The 25,653-nt window shown below is 49.2% G+C and overlaps 1 protein-coding gene across 1 annotated transcript in view; it reads right to left on the minus strand.

The window, feature by feature from the left end:
• Nucleotides 1–25,363, minus strand: part of ERCC2 (ERCC excision repair 2, TFIIH core complex helicase subunit) — a 28,722-nt gene extending 3,359 nt beyond the window's left edge. The window contains exons 1-20 of the mRNA XM_028741922.2: nt 25,247–25,363; nt 23,141–23,240; nt 22,200–22,277; nt 21,092–21,154; nt 20,232–20,345; nt 19,854–19,970; nt 18,955–19,071; nt 16,349–16,472; nt 15,815–15,911; nt 13,389–13,522; nt 12,394–12,562; nt 11,607–11,725; nt 8,240–8,309; nt 5,903–5,972; nt 5,656–5,757; nt 4,798–4,861; nt 3,494–3,615; nt 2,536–2,628; nt 1,446–1,518; nt 172–242 (exon numbers count right to left, since the gene is read on the minus strand). Coding sequence (XP_028597755.2) covers nt 172–242; nt 1,446–1,518; nt 2,536–2,628; nt 3,494–3,615; nt 4,798–4,861; nt 5,656–5,757; nt 5,903–5,972; nt 8,240–8,309; nt 11,607–11,725; nt 12,394–12,562; nt 13,389–13,522; nt 15,815–15,911; nt 16,349–16,472; nt 18,955–19,071; nt 19,854–19,970; nt 20,232–20,345; nt 21,092–21,154; nt 22,200–22,277; nt 23,141–23,240; nt 25,247–25,251 — 1,902 coding nt within the window. The 5' untranslated portion in view covers nt 25,252–25,363. The remainder of the gene's footprint in view (nt 1–171; nt 243–1,445; nt 1,519–2,535; nt 2,629–3,493; nt 3,616–4,797; nt 4,862–5,655; nt 5,758–5,902; nt 5,973–8,239; nt 8,310–11,606; nt 11,726–12,393; nt 12,563–13,388; nt 13,523–15,814; nt 15,912–16,348; nt 16,473–18,954; nt 19,072–19,853; nt 19,971–20,231; nt 20,346–21,091; nt 21,155–22,199; nt 22,278–23,140; nt 23,241–25,246) is intronic.
• Nucleotides 25,364–25,653: the final 290 nt, after the last annotated feature.

The raw sequence follows: 25,653 nt of genomic DNA on the forward strand, positions 1-25,653 counted from the left end.
TCCCTGTATCCAGGAGACGCCAAGGTTTGTTTTGCGCCGGTGGAGCCCCAGGAGAGTCGCGCAGCCTCGAGGAGGCGGCTCCTGGGAATCACCTGCTCCGGAGCCAAGACGGAGGAAGGAGGCAGGGAGCCCAGCTTGAATGCGCAGGCAGAGAGGAGACGCCGGACTCACCTTCAGGATTCGGCTCTGGGTGTAGACGTAGGGAACGCCAAACATGATCACTGCTCTCCCGTAGTGGTGGACTGCGGAGAAGGACACAAATCTAAACCAGGTTGAAGGACACTGAGCAGAAATGGCAGCAAAGGGAATGACATGCAGTGGCTGAGATTCCGGGGGGGGGGGGGGGTTGGACTAGATGGGCTCTGGGGGTCCCTTCCAACGCTACAATGCTATGATTCCATTGTCTCTTGGAGGTTTTACAGCAGGGAGGTAGACGGCCACCTGCCAGGGATCCTTTAGCTGCGATTATTGCGTCATTGCATGGGGTTGGGCTAGATGACCCCTTAGGGTCTCTTAAAAGGTAAAGGGACCCCTGACCATTAGGTCCAGTGATGGCCGACTCTGGGGTTGCAGCGCTCATCTCGCTTTATTGGCTGAGGAAGCAGGCGTACAGCTTCCGGGTCATGTGGCCAGCATGACAAAGCCGCTTCTGGCGAACCAGAGCAGCGCACGGAAACGCCGTTTACCTTCCCGCCGGAGTGGTACCTATTTATCTACTTGCACTTTGACATGCTTTCGAACTGCTAGGTTGGCAGGAGCAGGGACTGAGCAACGGGAACTCACCCCATTGCGGGGATTCGAACCACCGACCTTCTGACCGGCAAGTCCTAGGCTCTGTGGTTCAACCCACAGTGCCACCCGCGTCCTTTACAACTATACAATTCTATGATTCCAACAAGATCCCTGCTGGATGAGGCCCCTGGCCTATCTGGTCCAGCATCCTTGAGGGTGTGAAGGCAGCAAGCATCTTCGGTTGTTGGGCCCCAGTAACCACACTCACAGTGGCATCTTGTCTCCCTGAACCTAATATCTGCTGTGCTCCCCTGTGTGTGTGTGATCTTCTAAGTCAGGGGTCAGCAAACGTTTTCAGCAGGGGGCCGGTGCACTGTCCCTCAGACCTTGTGGGGGGCCGGACTATATTTTGAAGGGGGGGGGGGGGGGAATGAACGAATTCCTATGCCCCACAAAGAACCCAGAGATGTGTTTTAAATAAAAGGGCACATTCTACTCATGTAAAAACACGCTGATTCCCGGACAGTCCGCGGGCCGGATTTAGAAGGCGATTGGACCGGATCTGGCCCCTGGGCCTTAGTTTGCCTATCCATGTTCTAAGTTTCTAGTCCACATGCTTAAATCTTTTCCTTTTTTACTCTCTGGCAGAGAAAGAGACAGAGATGAGAGGAATTGCATGAGAAAAATAGAAGAGGGCAGGTAGAGGTACTCACCAAAGTCGATCCCTTCAGACACCTTCCCCCTGGCCACAGACAGCAAAATGGCTCCCCGTCCGTTTTCGCAGGCCTGGCACGGAAGAGACAAGACACAACATTGCAAGATCCGGCCAGTTCCTCCACACGGCGGCCATCACTCGAGGGGCGAATAATTTTGCCCTGACTTTTCCCCCTGGATTGATGTCCGCATTCTGCATATCTGGGTAGGCTTGCCAGAATGAACACAGTGTTTATAGCAGGCACCGAAAACAGTTCAGTGAAGGTGCCAGCCTGCCCCACCTGAATCTTCTTGCCCAGACTTTCCCTTAACCGTAAGATTGGATTTTGTCAATCCCCATTTTTATACGATTTTATACTACTGTTTTACTGGTTATATATTTTTGTTTTGAGGATATTGTTTAACTAGGTAGGACAGATATGCCATACCAAACTCTGCTCCCAAAGTTTCACTCATTAGAGTATTAATGTAAATTGCTAAACACACCCTGGTCAGGAACAGTATTTCAGGATTCAGATTTAACTTCTTTAAAGCACAATAAATTTAACTCTCATTTCTTCCCTTACGGCGGTCGTTGTTTTCTATAAGCTACAATCAAAACAGATGACTCTTATCATCCATTACACCTGCATTTCCATTCTTCTTAATTCACTTAATCCTCAATGAATCCTATTTTAACTACAGTTACAGATGGGTAGCCGTGTTGGTCTGCCATAGTCAAAACAAAAAAAATTCCTTCCAGTAGCACCTTAAAGACCAACTAAGTTAGTTCTTGGTATGAGCTTTCGTGTGCATGCACGTGTGTATCTGAAGAAGTGTGCATGCACACGAAAGCTCATACCAAGAACTAACTTAGTTGGTCCTATTTTAACGGTACTGTTAACTGTTCTAATGTTTTTACACCGCTCAGAGGTTTCTTCAAAAATAAAGTAAGTTTTCAAACATTTGAAATAAATAAACTAGGCTGGTAAAAGGAACAGGGGGGATTTCATTCAGTAATGGTGAGTACTTCGAGGTCACTGCTTATTAGCCCTGCCCCACTGTTCACCAGGGGAACTGCCTGCCACTGCGTCCCGGCTGGCGGCTCACCTCCTGGTACTTCTCGAGGGCCATGCTCGTCTCTGCTCCGTCCTGCGTCTCGATGAAGATGAGTTTGTTGCGCTGGATGTTTTCTAGGATTCCCTGCAGTGGCCGGAGAGAAAAACGGGGGGGGGGGGGGCGTGAAATTCAAGAAGTCACAAGTCTTCTTGACGCAGCAGGTGGTTAGACTGTGGAACTCCCTCCCACAAGAAGCCGTAACGGCCCTAGAGACGGCTCGAAGAGAGGATTCGGTCAGAGGCCATCCTTGTGGCAGGGAGTTCCACAGTTTAACTTGGCACTGCGTGAAGAAGTTCCTTCCTTTTTTCTGCCCCAAATTTTCCAATTCTCAGCTTCGTTGAATGTCTAGTGTTGTTATGAGAGAGAGGGGGGGGGAAACCTTTCCTCATCATTTTATAAGCTTCTGTCAAGTCACTTTTACTTGCCTTTTCTCTAAATTAAAAAGTCTACAACACTGCATTCTTTCTTCATAGTGGTGTCTTTCCAACCCTGTGACCATTTTGGCTGCCCTTTTCTGGACCTTTCCACACTTCAGGGGCAATTTTCAGCCGGGCAAAAACTCTCAAGTAAGGCAAGAAGCAGAGCTGATGAGGGCTGTGGCCAGCGGAGAGCCCAAGGGCCACATACAAAGGTCTTGAGGGCCATATCTAGCTCCTAAATCTTTCTTGGACCTTTCCACACTTCAGGGGCAATTTTCAGCCGGGCAAAAACTCTCAAGGAAGGCAAGAAGCAGAGCTGATGAGGGCTGTGGCCAGTGGAGAGCCCAAGGGCCACATACAAAGGTCTCGAGGGCCATATCTAGTTCCCAAGGCCAAGCCTGAAAGCGTTCCCAATTGCCCCAGCTTAAGAAACCCACCACCCTCTAAAGGTCACTCTCAGGAGCCTCCCGGCCGGCAGCGAAAACCCGAACCCGATCCCCAAACATGCATGCGCGCAAACTCGCACATACCTGCTCATACCACGAGGCCACAATGTTCTCCATGTACTGGTAGCTGGTGAAAAAGGCCACGATGCCGTCCGGGACGATGGCTGACATCTCCAGCAGCAGATTCCCGTAGTTGCGGATTACAGCTGCGAGAAAATCAAGGATTGTTTTGGGGAGAGAGCCACAGGGAAGCCTTCCCTCCATCAACCCCTGCCGCAAAGGAAAGGAGGGCAGAGGAGACCCATGACCCAACCACGTTCTTACTCCTGGCCACTGCCCAAGCCAGGCATTTAAAGCCCTTTAAACAGCCACAGCTTTCCCCTAAAGAATCCTGGGAGTTGTAGCTTGCAAAAGGCGCTGAGATTTGTTAGGAGACCCTCTGGGAACTACAATTCCCAAAGCTCCCTGTGACTAATAGGGATGGATTGTTAAAACCACCCTGGGAATGGTAGCTCTGCGAGGGGAGCCTTAGAACTCACAGCGCCCTGTTGTTTAGTCATGTCCGCCTCTTCGTGACCCCCTGGACCAGAGCACGCCAGGCACTCCTGTCTTCCACTGCCTCCCGCAGTTTGGTCAAACTCATGCTGGTAGCTTCGAGAACACTGTCCCACCATCTCGTCCTCTGTCGTCCCCTTCTCCTTGTGCCCTCCATCTTTCCCAACATCAGGGTCTTTTCCAGGGAGTCTTCTCTTCTCATGAGGTGGCCAAAGTCTTGGAGCCTCAGCTTCAGGATCTATCCTTCCAGCGAGCACTCAGGGCTGATTTCCTTCAGAATGGAGAGGTTTGATCTTCTTGCAGTCCATGGGACGCGCAAGAGTCTTCTCCAGCACCAGAATTCAGAAGCATCCATTCTTCGGCGATCAGCCTTCTTAATGGTCCAGCTCTCACTTCCATACATCACTACTGGGAAAACCATAGCTTTAACTATACGGACCTTTGTTGGCAAGGTGATGTCTCTGCTTTTTAGGATGCTGTCTAGGTTTGTCATCACTTTTCTCCCAAGAAGCAGGCGTCTTTTAATTTTGTGGCTGCTGTCACCATCTGCAGTGATCATGGAGCCCAAGAAAGTAAAATCTCTCACTGCCTCCATTTCTTTCCCTTCTATTTGCCAGGAGGTGATGGGACCAGTGGCCATGATCTTAGTTCTTTTGGTGTTGAGCTTCAGCGCCCTTAACAAACTACAACTCCCAGAATGCTTTGGGGTGGCGGAGGAGAACCACGGCTGTTTGAAGCCCTTTAAAATTGCTTGGTGCGAATATGCAATTTTAGGCAAGAAGGGGTGGGGTGCAAAGTCCACGCAAGGCAAATATTCTGCTCCCCCTCCTTACCAATGTCTTCGCGCGTCTCGAACTTGGAGCTGATGGTCACCTGGTCATTCCCTCTCCCCACAATCTGAAACAGGAAAGGGGATTTGGAGAAACTGCCCGTTTTTTGGGGTGGGGGCAAGGAAATGGGGAAAGTTGGGTGGCTGATTAATCGAACACCCCTCTTTTTACAGAAGGGAACCTCAAAAAAAATCCTTTGGGGGTGGAACGCCCGACGAAAAGGCATTTATATTATTGCCTTTGTACCCTGCTTTTTAAGGGACGCGGGTGGCGCTGTGGGTTAAATCACAGAGCCTAGGACTTGCCGATCAGAAGGTTGGCGGTTTAAATCCCCGCAATGACGGGGTGAGCTCCCGTTGCTCGGTCCCTGCTCCTGCCAACCTAGCAGTTTGAAAGCACATCAAAGTGCAAGTAGATAAATAGGTACCACTCCAGCGGGAAGGTAAACGGCGTTTCTGTGTGCTGCTCTGGTTCGCCAGAAGCGGCTTAGTCATGCTGGCCACACGACCCGGAAGCTGTACGCCGGCTCCCTCGGCCAATAAAGCGAGATGAGCGCCGCAACCCCAGAGTCGGCCACAACTGGACCTAATGGACAGGGGTCCCTTTACCTTTTACCCTGCTTTTTCCTCCAGGGATCTCAAAGGGGACATATGGGGCTCTCCCCCTCTCTTCACAACAACAACAACCCTGCAAGGTTGGGCCGAGAGGCAGCGACCGGCCCTGAAGGCTTGGAGGTTGGGAGGGGGCGCGTCCGACATTTGCCACCCTTAAAAAAAGCAGCCAGCCTCCTGACCCTTTGCTCCAGGGCCCTGGCACTGTGGGGAGAGCCCTCTGCCAACCGCCCCGTCTCCTCACACTCACCATTGGGCAAAGGCAGGTCCTGGCGAGGGTCATGGTGAACGTTGCCATGGTGACGGGCCTGAAGTCCAGGATTTTGGGGTAGATGTCCAGCGGCGAAAGGGTCTGCGCCCGAATGAGGAGGAAATTGGGGTGGAAAATGTGGCCACAAATCACAGTTTTCTTTCACGAAAAACACACACAAACTCACACCGGTTTGGGCCTGCAGGAAGAGGACCCTCATGGACCCTGGTAAAAAGGCCACACTTACTCCTGAGGTGATAATGACCGACTGGAACCTCTCAAAGACCGGCTTGATAGCGATGGAGGCGTCCATGCAGCTGGGGAGAATCACAGAATTGTTGGACGGGACACCCAAGGGACATCTAGTCCACCCCCTCGCAACACACCCAGGCTCCCCGCCCCCCCCCAAAAAAACACAACATTTTGCAAACATAGCTCTGGCCTCGAAAGGATGCTACGATTTCCACTCGACTACGGCCTTCCTGGTGCCGTCCGGATGTTATCGAACTATAACTCCCGTCAGCCCCAGCGTCGCACGGGGAGTTCTGGTTCAGAACATCTCGGGAAGGTGCAGGATTGGGGAAGATTCCACGAGAAACTGAGACAGGGAAACGGGGTGGATTCTGCACACACACCCCACACAGAAAAAGGAAAATAATATTGGTAAAGGTAAAGGTACCCCTGCCCGTAGGGGCCAGTCTTGACAGACTCTAGGGTTGTGCGCCCATCTCACTCAAGAGGCCGGGGGCCAGCGCTGTCCGGAGACACTTCCGGGTCACGTGGCCAGCGTGACAAAGCTGCATCTGGCGAGCCAGAGCCGCACACGGAAACGCCGTTTACCTTCCCGCTAGTAAGCGGTCCCTATTTATCTACTTGCACCCGGGGGTGCTTTCGAACTGCTAGGTTGGCAGGCGCTGGGACCGAGCAACGGGAGCGCACCCCGCCGCGGGGATTCGAACCGCCGACCTTTCGATCGGCAAGCCCTAGGCGCTGAGGCTTTTACCCACAGCGCCACCCGCGTCCCTATAATATTGGTAGGTGCCCACAAAAGCCATTGTCTATCTCAGCCTTTTCTCAAGTCTGTGTCCCTGGATTTTGTGGAGCTACAACTCCTGTCATTCCTAGCCAGTGGTCAGGGATTATGGGAGTTGTAGTTCAAAAACATCTGAGGACCCAAAGTTGAGAAATGATGGTCTCACTAATGCCTCTGGCAAGCTGGTCATTGTAACAATAATAATAATAAATTTTATTTATATCCTGCCCTCCCCGGCCAGAGCTGGGCTCAGGGTGGCTAACACCAGTAAAATTACAATAAAAACATAATAGGGGGGGAAACCAATTTAAAATACAGGTTAAAATGCAATTTAAAATGCGGCCTCATTTTAAAAGTCAAAACCATAAAGGGAGGGAAACATAAGGGTCAATCAATCAATAGGCTTTATTTGCGTAGCCGACAGGCCATAGCATCAAAGAACAAACACTGACAAAAATACATTACAAATTACAAATATAGATACCATAAAGTCTTATGACCTATTAAAACCCTAGGTAAAAACTGGATTATCATTCATCAATGACCCTCTGTCCCCTGGGCGGTGGCCTTTTCTCTGGTAGATTGTTCCAGGTCGATTAAGTAAATAGACCAGCCAAATTGCAAGATTATAAATATAAATATAACCTCGGAGGGATGGTCAGGACAGGGAGAAAGATAATAATAACCAGATGCAGATAAATTAATAATCTCAATACTTAAAACTTGGCAGAGGTAATAAAATAATAATAGTAAAACATAATGATAATAATAATAAGATCCTAGGCGAGGAATCCGGGTGACGACAAACAGAAGGGTCAGACTGAGTCCAAACCAAAGGCCAGGCGGAACAGCTCCGTCTTGCAGGCCCTGCGGAAAGATGTCAAGTCCCGCAGGGCCCTGGTCTCTTGGGACAGAGCGTTCCACCAAGTCGGGGCCAGTGCTGAAAAGGCCCTGGCCCTAGTTGAGACCAATCTAACCACCTTGCGACTTGGGACCTCCAAAATGTTGTCATTTGTGGACCTTAAGGTCCTCCACGGGGAATACCAGGAGCAACTGTCTAACGATTGGTGTTCAATTCTTTCCTCTACCCTCCTCATCCCTTTCCCTTGTGTCGTGTGTGTGTGTGTTTTAGATTGTAAGACTGCCCCTTTGGCTTATGAGCTGGCTTCAGAGACTCTAAACATTCAGAAGGCTGGTGTGAATTTTAATCTGTTCTTAGCCTATTGTTATTTTAACTTTGGGAAAGTCTTAATGATTGTCATTGGTTTTTCTCCATGGTCATTTTACCGTCTTGCCTTTAAAAACTGCTTTGAGGTGTTTTTTTAAAGAAATATTCAAGCAGCGTACAAATTTTATGAAATAAATAAATGAAATAGATCTGACCTACCAGCTGACAGGCGGTTGGCTCCTGGGGTTACCTGTCGCCCGTCAAGACTGACCACTGCCCCTCCTCCAGCTGTGCATCTTTTTAGAGAAGAAAGGGACCCAAGGATCCCCCCCAAAAAAATTGGGTGCCCTCTAGATTTCCCAGGGTGCCCCCATGGCGCTCACCTGAAGTGCAGGATGGGATTGGTGATCGTGGGAGTTCGGTCATCAAACGGTTCGATGATTATAGTAAAACCTGCAGTAGGATAATTAAACAAAGACGTTTGGGTATCTGGCACAAGCACACACACACACACACACACACACACACACACACAAACACACCATCAACAAAAAATTACCGTATTTTTTGCTCTATAATACTCACTTTTTCCCTCCTAAAAAGTAAGGGGAAATGTGTGTGCGTCTTATGGAGCGAATGCAGGCTGCGCAGCTATCCCAGAAGCCAGAACAGCAAGAGGGATTGCTGCTTTCGCTGCACAGCGATCCCTCTTGCTGTTCTGGCTTCTGGGATTCAGAATATTTTTTTTCTTATTTTCCTCCTCCAAAAACTAGGTGCGTCTTATGGTCTGGTGCATCTTATAGGGCAAAAAATACGGGTATGGACAAAATCAGGCTGCTGATCTCCCTAAGGGTGTTCCAGAGAGAGCTCAGCTTTCCTTTGAATAAAGGAGGGATGCAAGCTTCTAGCCCTCCTTACGGGGTCCTTGCCACGGGATCACATTCATCCAGTGCTTTACCAACTGCACTGGCTCCCGGTGGAGTACAGGGTCAGGTTTAAGGTGCTGGTTTTGACCTTTAAAGCCCTTCATGGCCTAGGACCCTCGTACCTATGGGACCGCCTCTTCTGGTATGCCCCGCGGAGGCCCTTAAGGTCCACAAATGACAACATTTTGGAGGTCCCAGGTCGCAAGGTGGTTAGATTGGTCTCAACTAGGGCCAGAGCCTTTTCAGTACTGGCCCCGACTTGGTGAAACGCTCTGTTACAAGAGACCAGGGCCCTGCGGGACTTGACATCTTTCCGCAGGGCCTGCAAGACAGAGCTGTTCCGCCTGGCCTTTGGTTTGGACTCAGTCTGACCCTTCTGTTTCCCTCCCCTTATGGTCTTGATTTATTGGCTACTTTTAAAATGAGGCTGCATTTTAAATTGCATTTTAACCTGTACTTTAAATTGGTACACAAATCGGCCGTGGCCTGTCCCTCTATTATGGTTTTTACTGTGATTTTATTGGTGTAAGCAGCCCCGAACCCGGCTCTGGGAGGGCAGGGTATAAATAAAATAATAATTATTATTTTTACTATTACTATTATTATTACCGGGGGGGGGGGGAGTTTGAGAGACAGGCAGTACTTTGCTAACATATTTCAAGCTTCTGGGCTTGAAATTTCAAGTGTTCATTTTACCTACTTTAAATGAACTGTTGTTTTATCTCCCATGTTCGTACAAACTGTATGTTACTCAGTTTTTTGTTTTAAGCTTTTCACTGCAGAAGAAGCAGCTTGAAAATCTAACCCAGGGGTGGATAAACACTCCAGGGTTAACTGCGATTCCTGGGGTTGGGCTGGATGACCCTTGGGGTCCCTTCCAGATCTATGATTAGGTTTATGCAGAAAGCGTTGCAGGCTGGAATATTTATTGCCCTGGGCCTGCAAGCCGTTCGAGGCCCAAGCTTCTAGGACACCAGAAACCTTTCCTTCTGAGAGCCGAGGAGGAAGAATTAAGCTTCTTAAAGGCGGCTGGACTGACTCATCCTTGGGGCTAAGCACTTAAGAGACTTAGGAGGTATTTATATGCCGTGGCAACGTCAGACAAACACACGGAGCCCGTCCCCTTCTCCTCTCGGCTTGAGGAGATGGTGCAGCAGTCCTCAGCGCATGAGAGCGCCATCGTGCTTGGCTCCAGCGCACCTCCAGGCTGTGGAACAGAGGAGAGCCCCCTGGTGGCTTCAAGGCCTGGACACAGCAATTCAGGCACTGGTGACTTGAAGACTGGATGAGTGCAATGCGCTCTCTGTGGGGCTTCCCTCGCCCTTGAATCCCAAAGCTGTGGCTGGTGCAGAACATATTTGTTTAGACAAGCCTGTCCAAATGTTTAGAAAGTCGATGGAAGTTTTAATATTAGTCTTGTTGCAGGAATTTATGTCTAGGTTGGGGGGGGGGTTGCCCCTCCAGCAGATACCATGCACATGCAGCCCACTACCAAAACCAGCACAATCGCTTTTGTGACTTCTGTGATTTGTCCCCACAAAACACTTCATCACAGTTTCTTCCTATCTATTCAAAGGGCCTTTGCTGCATGATACCAAATGTAAGAATTCACTGATAATAAAAATAAATAATAATAATAATTTATTATTTATACCCTGCCCATCTGGCCGGGCCTCCCCAGCCACTCTGGGCGGACTCCAAAAGAATATTAAAATACTATAATACATCAAACATTAAAAGCTTCCCGAAACAGGGCTGCCTTCAGATGTCTTCTAAAAGTTTGGTAGTAGTTGTTCTCTTTGACATCTGGTGGGAGGGTGTTCCACAGGGAAGGCGCCACTACCGAGAAGGCCCTCTGCCTGGTTCCCTGTAACTTGGCTTCTCGCAGTGAGGGAACCGCCAGGAGGCCCTCGGTGCTGGACCTCAGTGTCCGGGTAGAACGATGGGGGTGGATACGCTCCTTCAGATATACTGGACCAAGGCCGTTTAGGGCTTTAAAGGTCAGCACCAACACTTTGAATTGTGCTCAGAAACGTACTGATAAATGTATCTCTGTACTGGCTCACTGGCAAAACTTCAGAAATTCATATAGACATGTGAGCTCAGCTACTCAGCCGCCCCTCTGCCTGAGTGATAATCCCTGGCATCCTGATACCTGAGTGCCAGACAGGTAGCCATTCCAGAAAGAACAAACCCAGATGAAGACAAAAGGGTGTGATGAACTTAGCTGGGAAACAGGGAAATGTAAATATCTCTTTTGTTCCACTTGATGGGTGTTTGGTGGAGGGCAAGGGGAACCATGGGGCAGGGTCCAGGATGCTCAGATTACTGCCACCAGACCTCCCCTTTCATGATGTAACCATGATGTAGTTTGGGGGGGGTGTAACATGGGGATTAGCAGCTAATAAAAGTTTGGGGGCTCTTTTGTTCGGGGTTTCCATCTTGTTCCACCTTGTGGCAGTCCTGTCGCGACAGTCTTCAATAAAGACCAAGCCTGTTTTGCTCTGGTATTCCTGGCTGGTGTCCTTGTTTTTTGTCCAAGGGAGCCCTCAGATTTCTCTGTTAACAGTCTACAGGCCACGGCTGATTTGTGTACCAATTTGGCAGACATGCACCAAACCCGGAAGTGACCCAAAAAGTCACAAAAGGGGGCTTACACAGGCCCCACTGACGTCCGCAAGGGTCTGGAACATAAGCCTTGCACAAATCAGTTGTTACCTCTGCTGCTATTTGAACTTTTCAGACACAGCCACTGCCAGAGAGCTAAAAGTTTTGTTTTTTAAAGGCGCAAACTACCCTATCAGATGCAGAAAGTCTCCCTTACCTTTGGAGTAAGTGCTGACCAGCGTGGCGAAATTGGAAATCAGTGTGATGGGGGAGAAATCGGAGATGTCGGCGATTTCCAGTGTTCGAAGAAGGGACCGGAGGCGCTCTGCACAGAATCTGCAAAAGGAAGAAGAAGAAGAAGAAGAGTTTGGATTTGATATCCCGCCTTTCACTCCCCTTCAGGAGTCTCAAAGCGGCTAACATTCTCCTTTCCCTTCCTCCCCCACAACAAACACTCTGTGAGGTGAGTGGGGCTGAGAGACTTCAAAGAAGTGTGACTGGCCCAAGGTCACCCAGCAGCTGCATGTGGAGGAGCGGAGACGCGAACCCGGTTCCCCAGATTATGAGACTACCGCTCTTAACCACTACACCACACTGGCTCTCCAGTGGAAACCCCGAGTTTGCAGGAAGGCAGGTGTTGCCTTCGGGGGAGAAGGTTTGTGTGAAGGAACAGTGATGGGGAATCAGCCTTCTTTATGGTCCAGCTCTCACTTCCATACATCACTACTGGGAAAACCATAACTTTAACTATACCTATACGGACCTTTGTCAGCAAAGTGGCTTACAACAATAAATAGTAGCACAGCAAAACTTCACCGTTGAAACGTAAATCGTATCAAAGAATTAACAAACCGTCAGTAAAACGAGTGGAAACAGAACCTGAAGACATCGCCGTCTCTGCCCTGGAGTCGAACGCCACTCACAGGTTGGGGTGCAAGCAAGGGTACGAGGGGTGGGGTTGGCTTTTGGGGGTGGGAGATTCTCCCTCCTGACCCCCCACTCACCGAAGGGGCTTGCGCTCAATGCAGACCTTCTCGAAGATGTCCTTCAGGAAAGACGGGGGGCTTTCCTGGACCACGTGATGCACCCGCAAGCGGGACTTCAAGTACTCCAGGAAGCGTTTCAGGAAGCCCACAAAGTGCTCCGCGGTCCGGATGTTGCCCGGGACGGCCTCTGCCAAGAGGGGATAGAAAGGCAGGTCAGAACTTTGCCGCTATCCTTGTGGGGCAGCCCAGTCCAGCAGGCAGGAGGCCCCAGGGCAGCCAGAACAAATCACTCCCCACCCTCTTCAAGAATGGGAAATGGGTCAATGCTGGATCAAACCAAGGGTACACCTCGCCTGGAGTAGGTAAAGATAAAGGAACCCCTGATCATTAGGTCCAGTCGTGGCTGACTCTGGGGTTGCGGCGCTCATCCCGCTTTACTGGCCGAGGGAGCCGGCGTTCAGCTTCCGGGTCATGTGGCCAGCAGGACTAAGCCACTTCTGGCGAAACCAGAGCAGCACACGGAAACGCCGTTTACTTTCCCGCCAGAGTGGTACATATTTATCTACTTGCACTTTGACGTGCTTTCAAACTGCTAGGTTGGCAGGAACATTAGGAAGAACTTCCTGACAGTAAGAGCTGTTCGACAGTGGAATTTGCTGCCAAGGAGTGTGGTGGAGTCTCCTTCTTTGGAGGTCTTTAAGCAGAGGCTTGACAACCATATGTCAGGAGTGCTCTGATGGTGTTTCCTGCTTGGCAGGGGGTTGGACTCGATGGCCCTTGTGGTTTATTCCAATTCTATGATTCTATGATTCTAGGAGCAGGGACCGAGCAACGGGAGCTCACCCCGTCGTGCGGATTCGAACCGCCGACCTTCTGATCGGCAAGTCCTAGGCTCTGTGGTTTAACCCACAGCGCCACCCGCGCCCCAACACACCTTGCCTGGAGTCTTGTCTTAAATGGGGGACAACCACCACAGGCTCCCCACCTCCCGCTGCAGAAAGAGGCACAAGCACCTTGGAGGACCTCGTCGGGCAGCACCGGGTTGGCCAAATAGACGTCCGTTTCGCGGGCGACGTTCGCCTCCCGCAGACCTTCCACCAGGCGCCGGTATTCCTCCTTCAGCTTCTGAGCATCCGTCTCCTTGATCCTTGAGGAAACAGGGAAAAGGGGGTTGTATACATGAAGGAGCGCCTCCACCCCCATCGTTCAGCCCGGACGCTGAGGTCCAGCGCGAGGGCCTTCTGGCGGTTCCCTCCCTGCGAGAAGTGAGGTTACCGGGAACCAGGCAGAGGGCCTTCTCAGTGATGGCACCTGCCCTGTAGAATGCTCTCCCTTCAGATGTGAAGGAAATAGTAGCTATCTTATCTTTAAAAGACACCTGAAGGCAGCCCTATTTAGGGAATTTTTAAATATTTAATGCTGTATTGTTTTTAACACTCGACTGGGAGCTGCCCAGAGTGGCTGGGGAAACTCAGCCAGATGGGCGGGGTATAAATATTATTATTATTATTATTATTATTATTATTATTATTATTATTATTATTACTATTACTATTATTATTACTATTATTATTATTTTCATCCTAGGAGGGCGCAGGGGACCTGCAGGCTGTGGCCCGCAAACAAATGGGGAAGCACTGTAGCTCAGCAACCCCTCCGTGTACGGAACGCCTCTGACCCCCACGGAGCGTACAGAGTGGATCCCAGTGGCAGCCTGACTGAGTAGGAAACATCTTCCCATGTTCCTAATTCAGCTCCCTGAGTATTTCAGCTATCAGTATAGACAAGGACCAAGTTTCTACCTATTCAAAACATACAAGCCAAGTTTCTAGCTCTCATGGAGGCCAGGGTGGTTGGAAAAGGTCTCCCCCTGCCCCCAAGGAGGGTCTCCAGGGCTTTACAGTGGCTCCTTGCCGCACCCGCTTCATGATCCAACAAGCTGTGATTCCTGAGTTGCAGGGGGTTGGGCTAGATGACCCTTAGGGTCCCCTTCCAACTCTACAATTCTGTAACTGGAACTATGCATGTGGGACGTCCCATAGAATCAGGGGGTGATCTTAGTGCAGGATTTCGACATCGTGCTCATGGGCATTTGCTGAGTCAAGGCTGCCGGGTGGGAAAATAAGAGGGTCTTATCTTAATTTATCATAATAATAATAATAATAATAATAATAATAATAATAATAATAATAGAAGGGACGCGGGTGGCGCTGTGGGTAAAAGCCTCAGCACCTAGGGCTTGCCGATCGAAAGGTCGGCGGTTCGAATCCCCGCGGCGGGGTGCGCTCCCGTTGCTCGGTCCCAGCGCCTGCCAACCTAGCAGTTCGAAAGCACCTCCGGGTGCAAGTAGATAAATAGGGACCGCTTACTAGCGGGAAGGTAAACGGCGTTTCCGTGTGCGGCTCTGGCTCGCCAGAGCAGCGATGTCACGCTGGCCACGTGACCCGGAAGTGTCTCCGGACAGCGCTGGCCCCCGGCCTCTTGAGTGAGATGGGCGCACAACCCTAGAGTCTGTCAAGACTGGCCCGTACGGGCAGGGGTACCTTTACCTTTACCTTTAATAATAATAAATTTTTATTTATACCCTGCCCTTCCCCGTTCAGAAAACCGGGCTCAGGGCAGCTAACAACAAATTTAAAACACTTAATTGATGCAACAAAAGCAGTATAAAATACAGTATAAAACGTGAATAACAATAAATTCAGAATTCAAAAATCAATTTACAAGGGAAAGCCATCCAAGAAACATTAGATGATCCCCAGGGCTAGCTGGCTAAATTAGTCCTATTTGGGCCAGCGAGGAGACCAGGGGAGAATTAGCTGTGGGATCCCAGAGCAGGTAATCATCATAAAAAGGGGAGGGGGAGGGAAGGAAGGGGAATAAAAGATCAAGCTAAGTTCAAGTTGAAAGCCAGGTGGAATAGCTCTGTCTTACAGGCCCGGCAGAAGGAAGTTAAATCCTGCAGGGCCCTGGTCTCATGGGACAGAGCATTCCACCAGGTCGGAGCCATCACTGAAAAGGCCCTGGCCCTGGTGGAGGATAGTCTGGCTTCCTTAGGGCCCGGGACCTCTAAACTATGGTTATTCATGGACCCTAAGGTCCTCTGCCGGGCATACCAGGAGAGGCGGTCCGGTAAATACAAGGGCCCTAAGCCACAAAGGGTTTTAAAGGTGAAAACCAGCACCTTAAACCTGATACTCCACCGGGAGCCAGATAAATTCAACAGTGTAAATAAGTTTTGATGGAAGTAATAACAAAATACTGAATGGTTTAGTTTATATACAACTTGCAGGGACTTATGCTATGCAAAATGAACCATGGAAAGAGAAGAAAAGGGAAGCCACTGGTATTTTAAGGTTGTCTAAATGAATATTCAAAATTGTAAAACAGAAAATTTAATTAAAAAATTGTGAGGAAATAAGAGGGTCTCCTCACTTACTTCTGGATGCTGGCTTGGAGCGTGGCCACGTTCCCCTGGCACCGGTCCAGCATCTTCCGTGTGATGTTGACACCCATGGAATCGATGCAGACGTTGTCTGTGGGAGAAGAAAGAGGCCGGCCGGCCGGTCGATGTGACCTTCCAGGCAGGTGGAGACTGACCGGCAGTTTTCCGGCACGGAAATTGAGCCACCGCGCTTGTCAGGATGGGGCAGCGAGACCTCCTTTTGTGAGAGAATCTTCTTCCCGCAACACCTCCTCAAATTTTAACGCACCCTGCGCTGATAACCATCGCGACACCATGTAGCGGTGAGTTCCGCAGGCTCTGCGTGTGCTACATGAACCACCACCCTCACCCTATCGGCTCAGGAAACGCCCTGCTACGCTTGGCCCTAAAGGGACAGTCGCATTATCCCCCCACATTGCAGAGGGTTGGACTAGATGGCACTTGGGGTCCCCGCCCAAGTCTACAATTCTATGATTCTAGGTACGTGCTTGCAGATGTCAAAGACAGGCAAGAGGTGATCTTGCATACCGATATTGTGAGCCTCGTCGAAGACGACGACAGATTTCTTGGCCAGTTCTTTAGACACCAGGTCAGCGATCTTGGGGTCCAGGAGATAGTGGTAGCTGTACACCACGATGTTGGCGTGAAGGATCTGGTCCAGCATGGAGAGAAAAGAGCAGAACAAAGACACGCGTGGCATGAAAATCTATACTGCAATCTATATTTCACCAAGTTATCACATCCGGAGAACTCTAGTTTTCCTTTTTAAATAAAATAAAATAAAATTATTCATTTGATTTTTTAACTTAAAGTTTCACAGAGATACAGTCATACCTCGGGTTACAGACACTTCAGGTTGCATTTTTTTGGGTTACTAGTTACTTCCGGGTTTCGGCGGTCGCACATGCGCAGATGTGCTAAATCGCACTTTGCGCATGTGCAGTAGCGCTGAATCACAACCCGTGCGTGCGCAGACATGTAGACGCGGGTTGCGAACGCTGCGGGTTGCGAACGTGCATCCCGCACGGATCATGTTCGCAACCCGAGCGCCCACTGTATATCAAACATAAATCATAAAAACCAGATCCCAAGGAATCTCCTGGACTTCCATCCTCCCCTTTGTAGGTCCTCCACCCCCATCGTTCTGCCTGGACACTGAGGTCCAGCGCAAAGGGCCTTCTGGCGGTTCCCTCACTGCAAGGAGCAAAGCTACAGGGAACCAGGCAGAGGGCCTTCTCGGTGGTGGCACCTGCCCTGTGGAACTCCCTCCCACCAGATGTCAAAGAGAACAACAACTACCAGACTTTTAGAAGACATCTGAAGGCAGCCCTGTTTAGGGAAGCTATGAATGTTTGATGCATTACTGTATTTTGATATTTTGTTGGATGCCGCCCAGAGTGGCTGGGGAAGCCCAGCCAGATGGGTGGGGTATAAATAAATTATTATTATTATTATTATTATTATTATTATTATTATTATTATTAATCAGTTCCTACCGCATCTTTTATGATAATCCAAACCCTTTACTTCTTCCATTATGTCCAGAATCAATCTTAAACTACAAGTGATATTCCAACCCTACTAACGATTTTAACTGTTTACAGTGGTCTTTAAGATAAGTTATAAATTAGATGATGGAATTTTCGGAGCTAACCGACCTGACCGGAAGAGTCCACGACCAGAAGGAGGAGGAGTATCAAGAGGAATGGAAGAAATTTAAAGAATATTTAGTTAAATATGTTAAGATAATTTAAATAGAATTACTTGCGAGTACCAAACTGGCCTAGGATTTAAATACGTGATGTTGTAGAATACTATGGATAAAAGTCAAAATGAAAAGAAAGAAAGAAAGAAAGAAAGAAAGAAAGAAAGAAAGAAAGATGTCAATAGGACTATGTAAATTTTATGTGGAATTAGTTTTCGATAACTGCTACAATGATTTATATGGAAACTCAACCAGGGAGATTTGAGGAAGTCACTTAACAATGCTAACAAAAGTGGATTTTCCACAGTTAGGATATATGTTTGTTTGCTTGCTTGCTTGCTTGTATTTTGATGTTTTGATGTTTTCTTTTTATGTTTGTTGATATGTCTGTTTTAAACTTGGAAAACTAATAAAAAAAATTGGGGGGGGGGGGGACAAACACAACCTTATTTTGCACATTTATTCTAATTTAGTGAGTAATGGGTGGTGAGAAGGCACTGAAGTCCCCACCCCCAATTATTGGAAATTTAAGCAGAAAATGCCAGCTGCAGAGGGGGAAAAGCAAACAGGACTCATCTCCATCACCTCTGCCACCTTTGGTTCTCCCTCTCTTTTCATAGCAGGCATTCCATCAGGCTACCAGCTTCCCTCCCAGCTGGTCATGAGAAGAACCGTAATGTTCAAGAACAGAGGCCAGAGCTTTCCCCCTTCCTCTTCCCTCCCCATCCCTTTTTCCTTGCATGCCGTGTCCTTTCCATTCTAAGCCCGAGAGCAGCAATCTCTAGCTGCCGATATTGTGCTTCTGAGCGGCTTTTCGACTAAAGAGCCCAGCAATATGCTTCAAACAAAATTATTTGCATTCATTAGCTTGTACTCAGCTCTCTGGCCTCAGATATTCCAGCAGGCCTTGCACTCTTTGAGCTATGAGGTCAGGAACTTGGCACCTTTAAAGAGGAGGTTCTTAAGAAGCTGAGTAGTATTTTTGATCTGTCTTAGTATTATTAGGGAAGTTTGTTCCCTAATAATGCTGTATTGTTTTTAACACTCGATTGTGAGCCAACCAGAGTGGCTGGGGAAACTCAGCCAGATGGGCGGGGTATAAATAATAAATTATTATTACTATTACTATTATTATTAACTTTTGTGTGTTTTAAAGAAGGGCTGCAAATATTTCTTGATTTTACTGTTTTATCTTTTGTAAACTGCTTAAGTTTGTGTTTTGTTTTGTTTTTCAAATCAAGCGGTGTATAAATTTTATTGTATTTTATGCCATGGCCATTTGGGCTGTTCCCCCCCCCCTCCAGAAATTTATGATGCCAGTCACATGGAGGCAGAGCCCTTTCCCAACAGGAAGGGCACCCAAACAAAATATACCTGGTTACCTATTACGCACACAAAAAAGACAGCTAGGTGATCACAGTCACATTACCGAGTATCGTGCAAGGAAGTAGGGGCACCATCCTTTCTGGCGACCGAAGGCCTTCAAGTCGTCGAGATTGTACACGCCGTATGGGAGAGGCACCTGCCGCCCGTGGGCATCAAATTCCTGCCAAAGAAGGGGAAAGCAAATGGCGAGCTGCAGTTTGAATCAGAGAGTTGGAAGGGAGCCTCGAGGGCCAGCTATTCTTTTTGGCACCTGCTAAAAACAGCATCTTAGACAGCATCTTAAAAAGCAGAGACATCACCTTGCCAAGAAAGGTCCGTACAGTTAAAGCCATGGTTTTCCCAGTAGTGATGTATGGAAGTGAGAGCTGGACCATCAAGAAGGCTGATCGCCGAAGAATGGATGCTTTTGAATTCTGGTGCTGGAGGAGACTCTTGAGAGTCCCATGGACTGCAAGAAGATCAAACCTCTCCATTCTGAAGGAAATCAGCCCTGAGTGCTCACTGGAAGGACAGATCCTGAAGCTGAGACTCCAAGACTTTGGCCACCTCATGAGAAGAGAAGACTCCCTGGAAAAGACCCTGATGTTGGGAAAGATGGAGGGCACAAGGAGAAGGGGACGACAGAGGACGAGATGGTTGAACAGTGTTCTTGAAGCTACCAGCATGAGTCTGACCAAACTGCGGGAGGCAGTGGAAGACAGGAGGGCCTGGCGTGCTCTGGTCCAGGGGGTCACAAAGAGGCGGACACGACTAAATCATTAAACAACAAAAATCAGGCATCCCCAACCTTTGGCCCTCCAGATGTTTTGGACTACAATTCCCATCATCCCTGACGACTGGTCCTGTTAGCTAGGGATCATGGGAGTTGTAGGCCAAAACATCTGGAGGGCCACAGGTTGGGGATGCCTACTGTAAATGAAACAGCGGTTATTATCGCGATACCTCAAAGAAGCGGCAAGAGGGGACGCTGCTGTCCTGCTCCTGCTGAGCCCGGACATAGGAAGCAGTCAGGCTGAAGCATTTCCCGTCCACCTCCTTCCCGAAGCGAAAGGCGCTCACCTGCAGGGCGGAATAACGATTATTAGAACTGCAGAGCGGGCAGAGACCCCCCCAGGGTGATGGACTACAGCTCCCATCAGCTGCAGCACCCACAGCTGGTGCCAGGTTGGGGGTAAGCTGGAATAAGGGGCCCCCACAGCAAGTGGGTGAGCACAGAGGGGCTGACCCCAAGGTGTCTGAACGCCCTGAAAGGGAGCGACGTGGGCGACTCCCAAGTAAGCCCACTGGGCAGAACGACGCTGATCAAAAAAACCGGCAAACCTCCGGGTGGATGCAGAGGTTCTTCCTGGAACTGAGCGCCAAGCCCAGGAAGGGCAGTTTCTCTCCTGTCTGCTTCTCGTGGAAATCCAGGAGTTTGCGCAGTTCCTCAATGACCTGGGGGGAAGCACAGCAGTCGCACCAAAGACTCCTTGGTCCTCTCTCTCTCTCTCTCTCTCTGCGAGCCACGGAGGATGGAGGCAAGTCGAGGGGTCAGGGACAGAGTCGCAGGCTGGACTCCAGCTCCCATCATTCTCCAACTTCTCACTCTCAACACTCCTCAGAACTAACCACACCACACTAACACTCTCCAACACACACCAGTGTTATAGGTAAAGGGGGCCCTGACCATCAGGTCCAGTCGTGGCCGACTCTGGGGTTGCGGCGCTCATCTCGCTTTACTGGCCGAGGGAGCCGGCATACAGCTTCCGGGTCATGTGGCCAGCAGGACTAAGCTGCTTCTGGCAAACCAGAGCAGCGCACGGAAACGCCGTTTACCTTCCCGCCAGAGCGGTACCTATTTATCTACTTGCACTGGTGTGCTTTTGAACTGCTAGGTTGGCAGGAGCAGGGACTGAGCAATGGGAGCTCACCCCGTCGCGGGGATTTGAACCGCCAACCTTCTGATCAGCAAGCCCTAGGCTCTGTGGTTTAACCCACAGCGCCACCCACGTCCCTATCAGTGTTATAGGTCATGCCTATATAAGGAACTCAGCCAATCACTTAGTTGTTGCTGGGTCTCTTTATTTCTGGGAAGATTCCTTTCATGTTCTGCACTCCCACACTGTGGAGATTCTAATTGCAAACTTGCTAAGCTGCCTGCAAATCATGGATTCCAACAAACCCAACCATGTCCCAGTTACCTTTTCAATCTCTGGCACCGTTCGGGAGCAGTAAATGAGCTTGGTCACTTCCAGGGGATGAGCCTGCGGAGGGAGAGGGAAAATGGGTTTACTTAGAAAGTGCTTTTTGGCTGGGTGGGTGTGGGAAGGAACATCGCCAAAAGAGGTGCCCCATTGGCAGGAGGGGATGCAGAAGAGTGGCCAGTCACACGGGGAGGTCCAGAAAGAAATGTATTTTATCTTTTTTTTAAAAAAATCATTTTTATTGATTTTCCAATAAAAACAGCCAATCAACATATCCGCATCATAATTCAATTAAAAACAATAAACTAAAATCTGTCTTCCGCTGCCTCACGCAGTTTGGTCAAACTCATGCTGGTCACTTCAAGAACACTGTCCCACCATCTCGTCCTCTGTCGTCCCCTTCTCCTTGTGCCCTCCATCTTTCCCAACATCAGGTCTTTTCTAGGGAGTCTTCTCTTCTCATGAGGTGGCCAAAGTCTTGGAGCCTCAGCTTCAGGATCTGTCCTTCCAGTGAGCACTCAGGGCTGATTTCCTTCAGAATGGAGAGGTTTGATCTTCTTGCAGTCCGTGGGACTCTCAAGAGTCTCCTCCAGCACCAGAATTCAAAAACTCTTGAGGTAGGCTAGACCAAACTGCGGGAGGCAGTGGAAGACAGGAGTCCATGGGGTCATGAAGAGTCGGACACGACTAAACGACTAAACAACAACAAGACTGAGATGCAGTGATCAACCTAAGCAAGCTTCATAGCCAAGTGGGGATTCAAACCCTGGTCTTTCCCAGGTCCTAGTCCAACACTCTAACCCCTGGCTCTCTTATTGATGTTTCTGCAGGCAAAGTACTAATAATGGAAGACTGCAGAACTGGTGCCCTCCTCCCCAATGTTGCTGGACTCCCATCAGCCCAAATGGCCAATGGTTGGGGTGATCAAGGGAACTGTAGTCCAGCGGGAATAATACTTCATCTTCATGTAGCCCCTTGGGGTGTTCAAAGTGTTTCACATTCTCCCGGCGATCATTACACCAAGCCTGCAAGGTAGGCCAGGTGTCGTTATCTGCATGAGGGGCTGCCAGGCCGCCTTTACAGAAGCCGAGGCAAGGCGACTCACCCGCTGGTAGGCCACAATCAGAGACAGGAGGGAGATTGTCTTCCCGGTGCCCGATGGCATTTCCAGAACGCCATGACCCTAGCGGAGAAACAGAGAGAGCCGGTATGAATTAGCGGCGATACTGCAATGCTGCTTACGTCAAATCTCAAAGTGGAAAAAGTATGCATTCACACAATTTAAAACAGGCTGTTCTCCATTCCATCGTTGTGATGCTGGCGATGTAAAAGCTTTGCTATCAAGTCTAGACTCTAGACCAGGAGTCAGCAAACTTTTTCAGCAGGGGGCCGGTCCACTGTCCCTCAGACCTTGTGGGGGGCCGGACTATATTTGGGGGCGGGGAGAATTAATTCCTATGCCCCGCAAATAACCCAGAGATGTGTTTTAAAATAAAAGGACACATTCTACTCATGTAAAAACACGCTGATTCCTGGACCGTCCGTGGGCCAGATTTAGAAGGTGATTGGGCCGGATCCAGCCCCCGGGCCGTAGTTTGCCTACCCATGCTCTAGATATCTGTTGATGAAACCTAGAACAGCATCAAACTACCATATTTTTCGCTCTATAAGACGCACCAGACCACAAGATGCACCTAGTTTTTGGAGGAGGAAAACAAGAAAAAAAATATTCTGAATCTCAGAAGCCAGAACAGCAAGAGGGATCACTGCGCAGTGAAAGCAGTGATCCCTCTTGCTGTTCTGGCTTCTGGGATAGCTGCGCAGCCTGCATTCGCTCCATAAGACGCACACACATTTCCCCTTACTTTTTAGGAGGGGAAAAGTGAGTCTTATAGAGCAAAAAATACGGTATTTTTTGCTGGTGCATCACATTATTCCACCTCACCTCTTGAAACAAGAAAGTGATTCGCACTGAGGTCAAGCGCAGCAACACCCTCCTCCTCCTCCTAAACCGGCACCCCAAACAAACCCAGCCTCTGGTCAAACCTTGGCATCCAATGTCCTCTTCAGCTCCAGCATGTAAGAATACTGCTCCGGGTAGATGTAATCATAGGGGAAATAAACAAGCAGTCCATCTATGTTCAGCCTGAAGGAAGGGAAAGCGAGAGAGGCATCAGAGAAATGTCCTGGGGAAAGAATTGCCCATAAGGAGGTGCTTGACTCAAAGCCAAGCTCCTAGTCCTTAGGTTTTGAACTGCCGGTCATTTGTAGGCAGCACTGAGGGGACCATAGGAATTCTAAGGCCTTATATATGGCCTTATATATATAAGATAAATGTACATAAATGCACAAGGCAAGCACATACATAAGTATATATACCACGTGTCTGAAATAGTACAGGAGAACAATCCTGAAGCCATTTTGACTCTCCCAAATTGACCTCAAATATTTCTCTGCAAGGAGGAAGGAAATGGGAAAAGCTTTCCAGTTGTCTTTGGGCTGTAGGGGCTTACACCTCCCTGTAAATACAGTCTGGCAATTATCTGTTAAGCTGATCACACTATCAATATGCGTAAGAGATTTAGGAACTAAGTATTTACCCAGAAAAGGCAATCAGATAAGGCAGGGGTCAGCCCATGACCAGCCCACGAGCCACCCCTGAATTGAGCTGCCCACTCGCACACTGAGCTAAAGCACAGGGACTCGCTTCCACGGCGCATGCACAGACGCCAAAAATCACATGCACAGACGCCAAAAATTGTGGGCATGTGCGCTCATGATCCGGCCCACGGAGGGATCTCTGCGGGACCAATCTGGCCCGGGCAAGATAAACCTTGCTGACTCTAAGATAAGGCATTATCAGGTATCCTGGCAGACAGGAGAGAAGCAACACACTCAAATTTCTGCTGGGGACCACCTCTTTCTGTGATGCATGTATGATGTTTTGGGGGGTGGTCTTGAGCTACAGGTGGGCAGTTTCAAAAGTCTACATAAGATCTTGCACACCGATGTTCTGGGTTCCTCTTCTCCTTCCCTGCGTGTGGTGAGTGAGGACCCTGTTGCAACAGTTTAATAAAGATCAGGCTTACTAGCACTTTGCTTCTCAATATTCTCTGGTTGGCCTCTTGTTATTTTCTCCTACCAATAGAGAACCTACTTAAGGTCTCTATACGGGCTCTTAGATACCCCATACAGGGGTGCCCAAACTTTTTTCAAAGGGGGCCAGATTTGATGAAGTGAACATACATGAGGCCCGACCAATTCAATTTTTAGAATTGAAGTTGTTCAACTTTTTTTTTTTTACGATTTTACCCCAAAGGTGCTGAGCTTTTTTTAGGATTGAAGTTGCTACAGACCAGCTCCTATCTAATCACATGTTTCTCCAGAGAGTCATGAGGACTGGAATCTTAGCTCATTTTAAGGGAATCTTAGCTTGTTTTAAGGGAAAAACAGGCAGGGGAAAACAGGCAGCCCTGTTTAGGGAATCTTTTAATGTTTAATAGGTTATTGTATTTTAGTGTTTTGTTGGAAGCCACCCAGAGTGGCTGGGGAAACCCAGCCAGATGGGCGGGGTATAAATAATAAATAATAATAATTATTGTTATTAATGGGCCACAGCTCAGGGGGGCAGCACCCGCTTCGCATGCAGGCGGTTCAGTCCCCGCAGGCAGCATCTCCAGGTGGGGCTGGGACTGCCCCCTGGCTGAAACCCTCGAGATCCACTGCTGCCAGTCAGTGTTGGGAATATTGAGGTAGATGGACCTGGTGGTCTGACTTGGCGGCTTTCCTAGAATCCTGAGCAGAGTTATGGGATTAATGCATGGGAAAGGGGGGCTGCATGCAAAGATATGGGGGTGCACGTTTCTCTGGCTGGTGGAAAAGGCTTGCTTTTGCACCCCCCAAAAATATTGCACCCACAGAGAGTGTGGAATTGGTCATGTCAATGACCACAGCAAATGCCCCCCCTTTAACCCAAGCAATGATTTCCAAACGCCTCCAGGTATTTGCTCCCCTCCGCCCACTCAACGCCCCCCCCCCACAATAGCCCCTCTTCTTAATAACGCCCACTTAGTCTATATCTCTCCCCAATAACACTCCCCCTCCCTGTTGCCCTAGTGGTATTTCCCAGGTCTCCCCCCCCCCCCGACTCACTTCATGGTCTCACCCAGCCTCCAATCCCATTGGCCGCCGCAGCTTTTCACGTCGGTCCACTCTAGGTAAGCTTTTTCTTCTTCCGCGCATGCCTTCGCCGCTGCGCTCTATTGGTCAGAAGGACTCGTCGGGTTGCGCTTCTGGTTGGCTACGATGAATAAAGCTCCGCCCCATATTTAAGCGAGCACTTACTCCCCCTACCCCAAAGGGAGTTCGGCTGCACTGTGAAAAGGCATCGTAAGCCGCTCGAGAGCTAATCGTACGCAGCTGTTGAAGGCTGAAGTAGTCGAGCGCAGAAATAGGGATGGCCTTGGATGGAGGGATGCTAAAAACCATGAATAATAAAGCTTGCTTGCTTGCTTATTGGATGGATGGATGGATGGATGGATGGATGGATGGATGGATGG

This window comes from Podarcis muralis, chromosome 7 (assembly GCF_964188315.1).
Source record: "Podarcis muralis chromosome 7, rPodMur119.hap1.1, whole genome shotgun sequence".
Lineage (NCBI taxonomy): Eukaryota > Metazoa > Chordata > Lepidosauria > Squamata > Lacertidae > Podarcis > Podarcis muralis.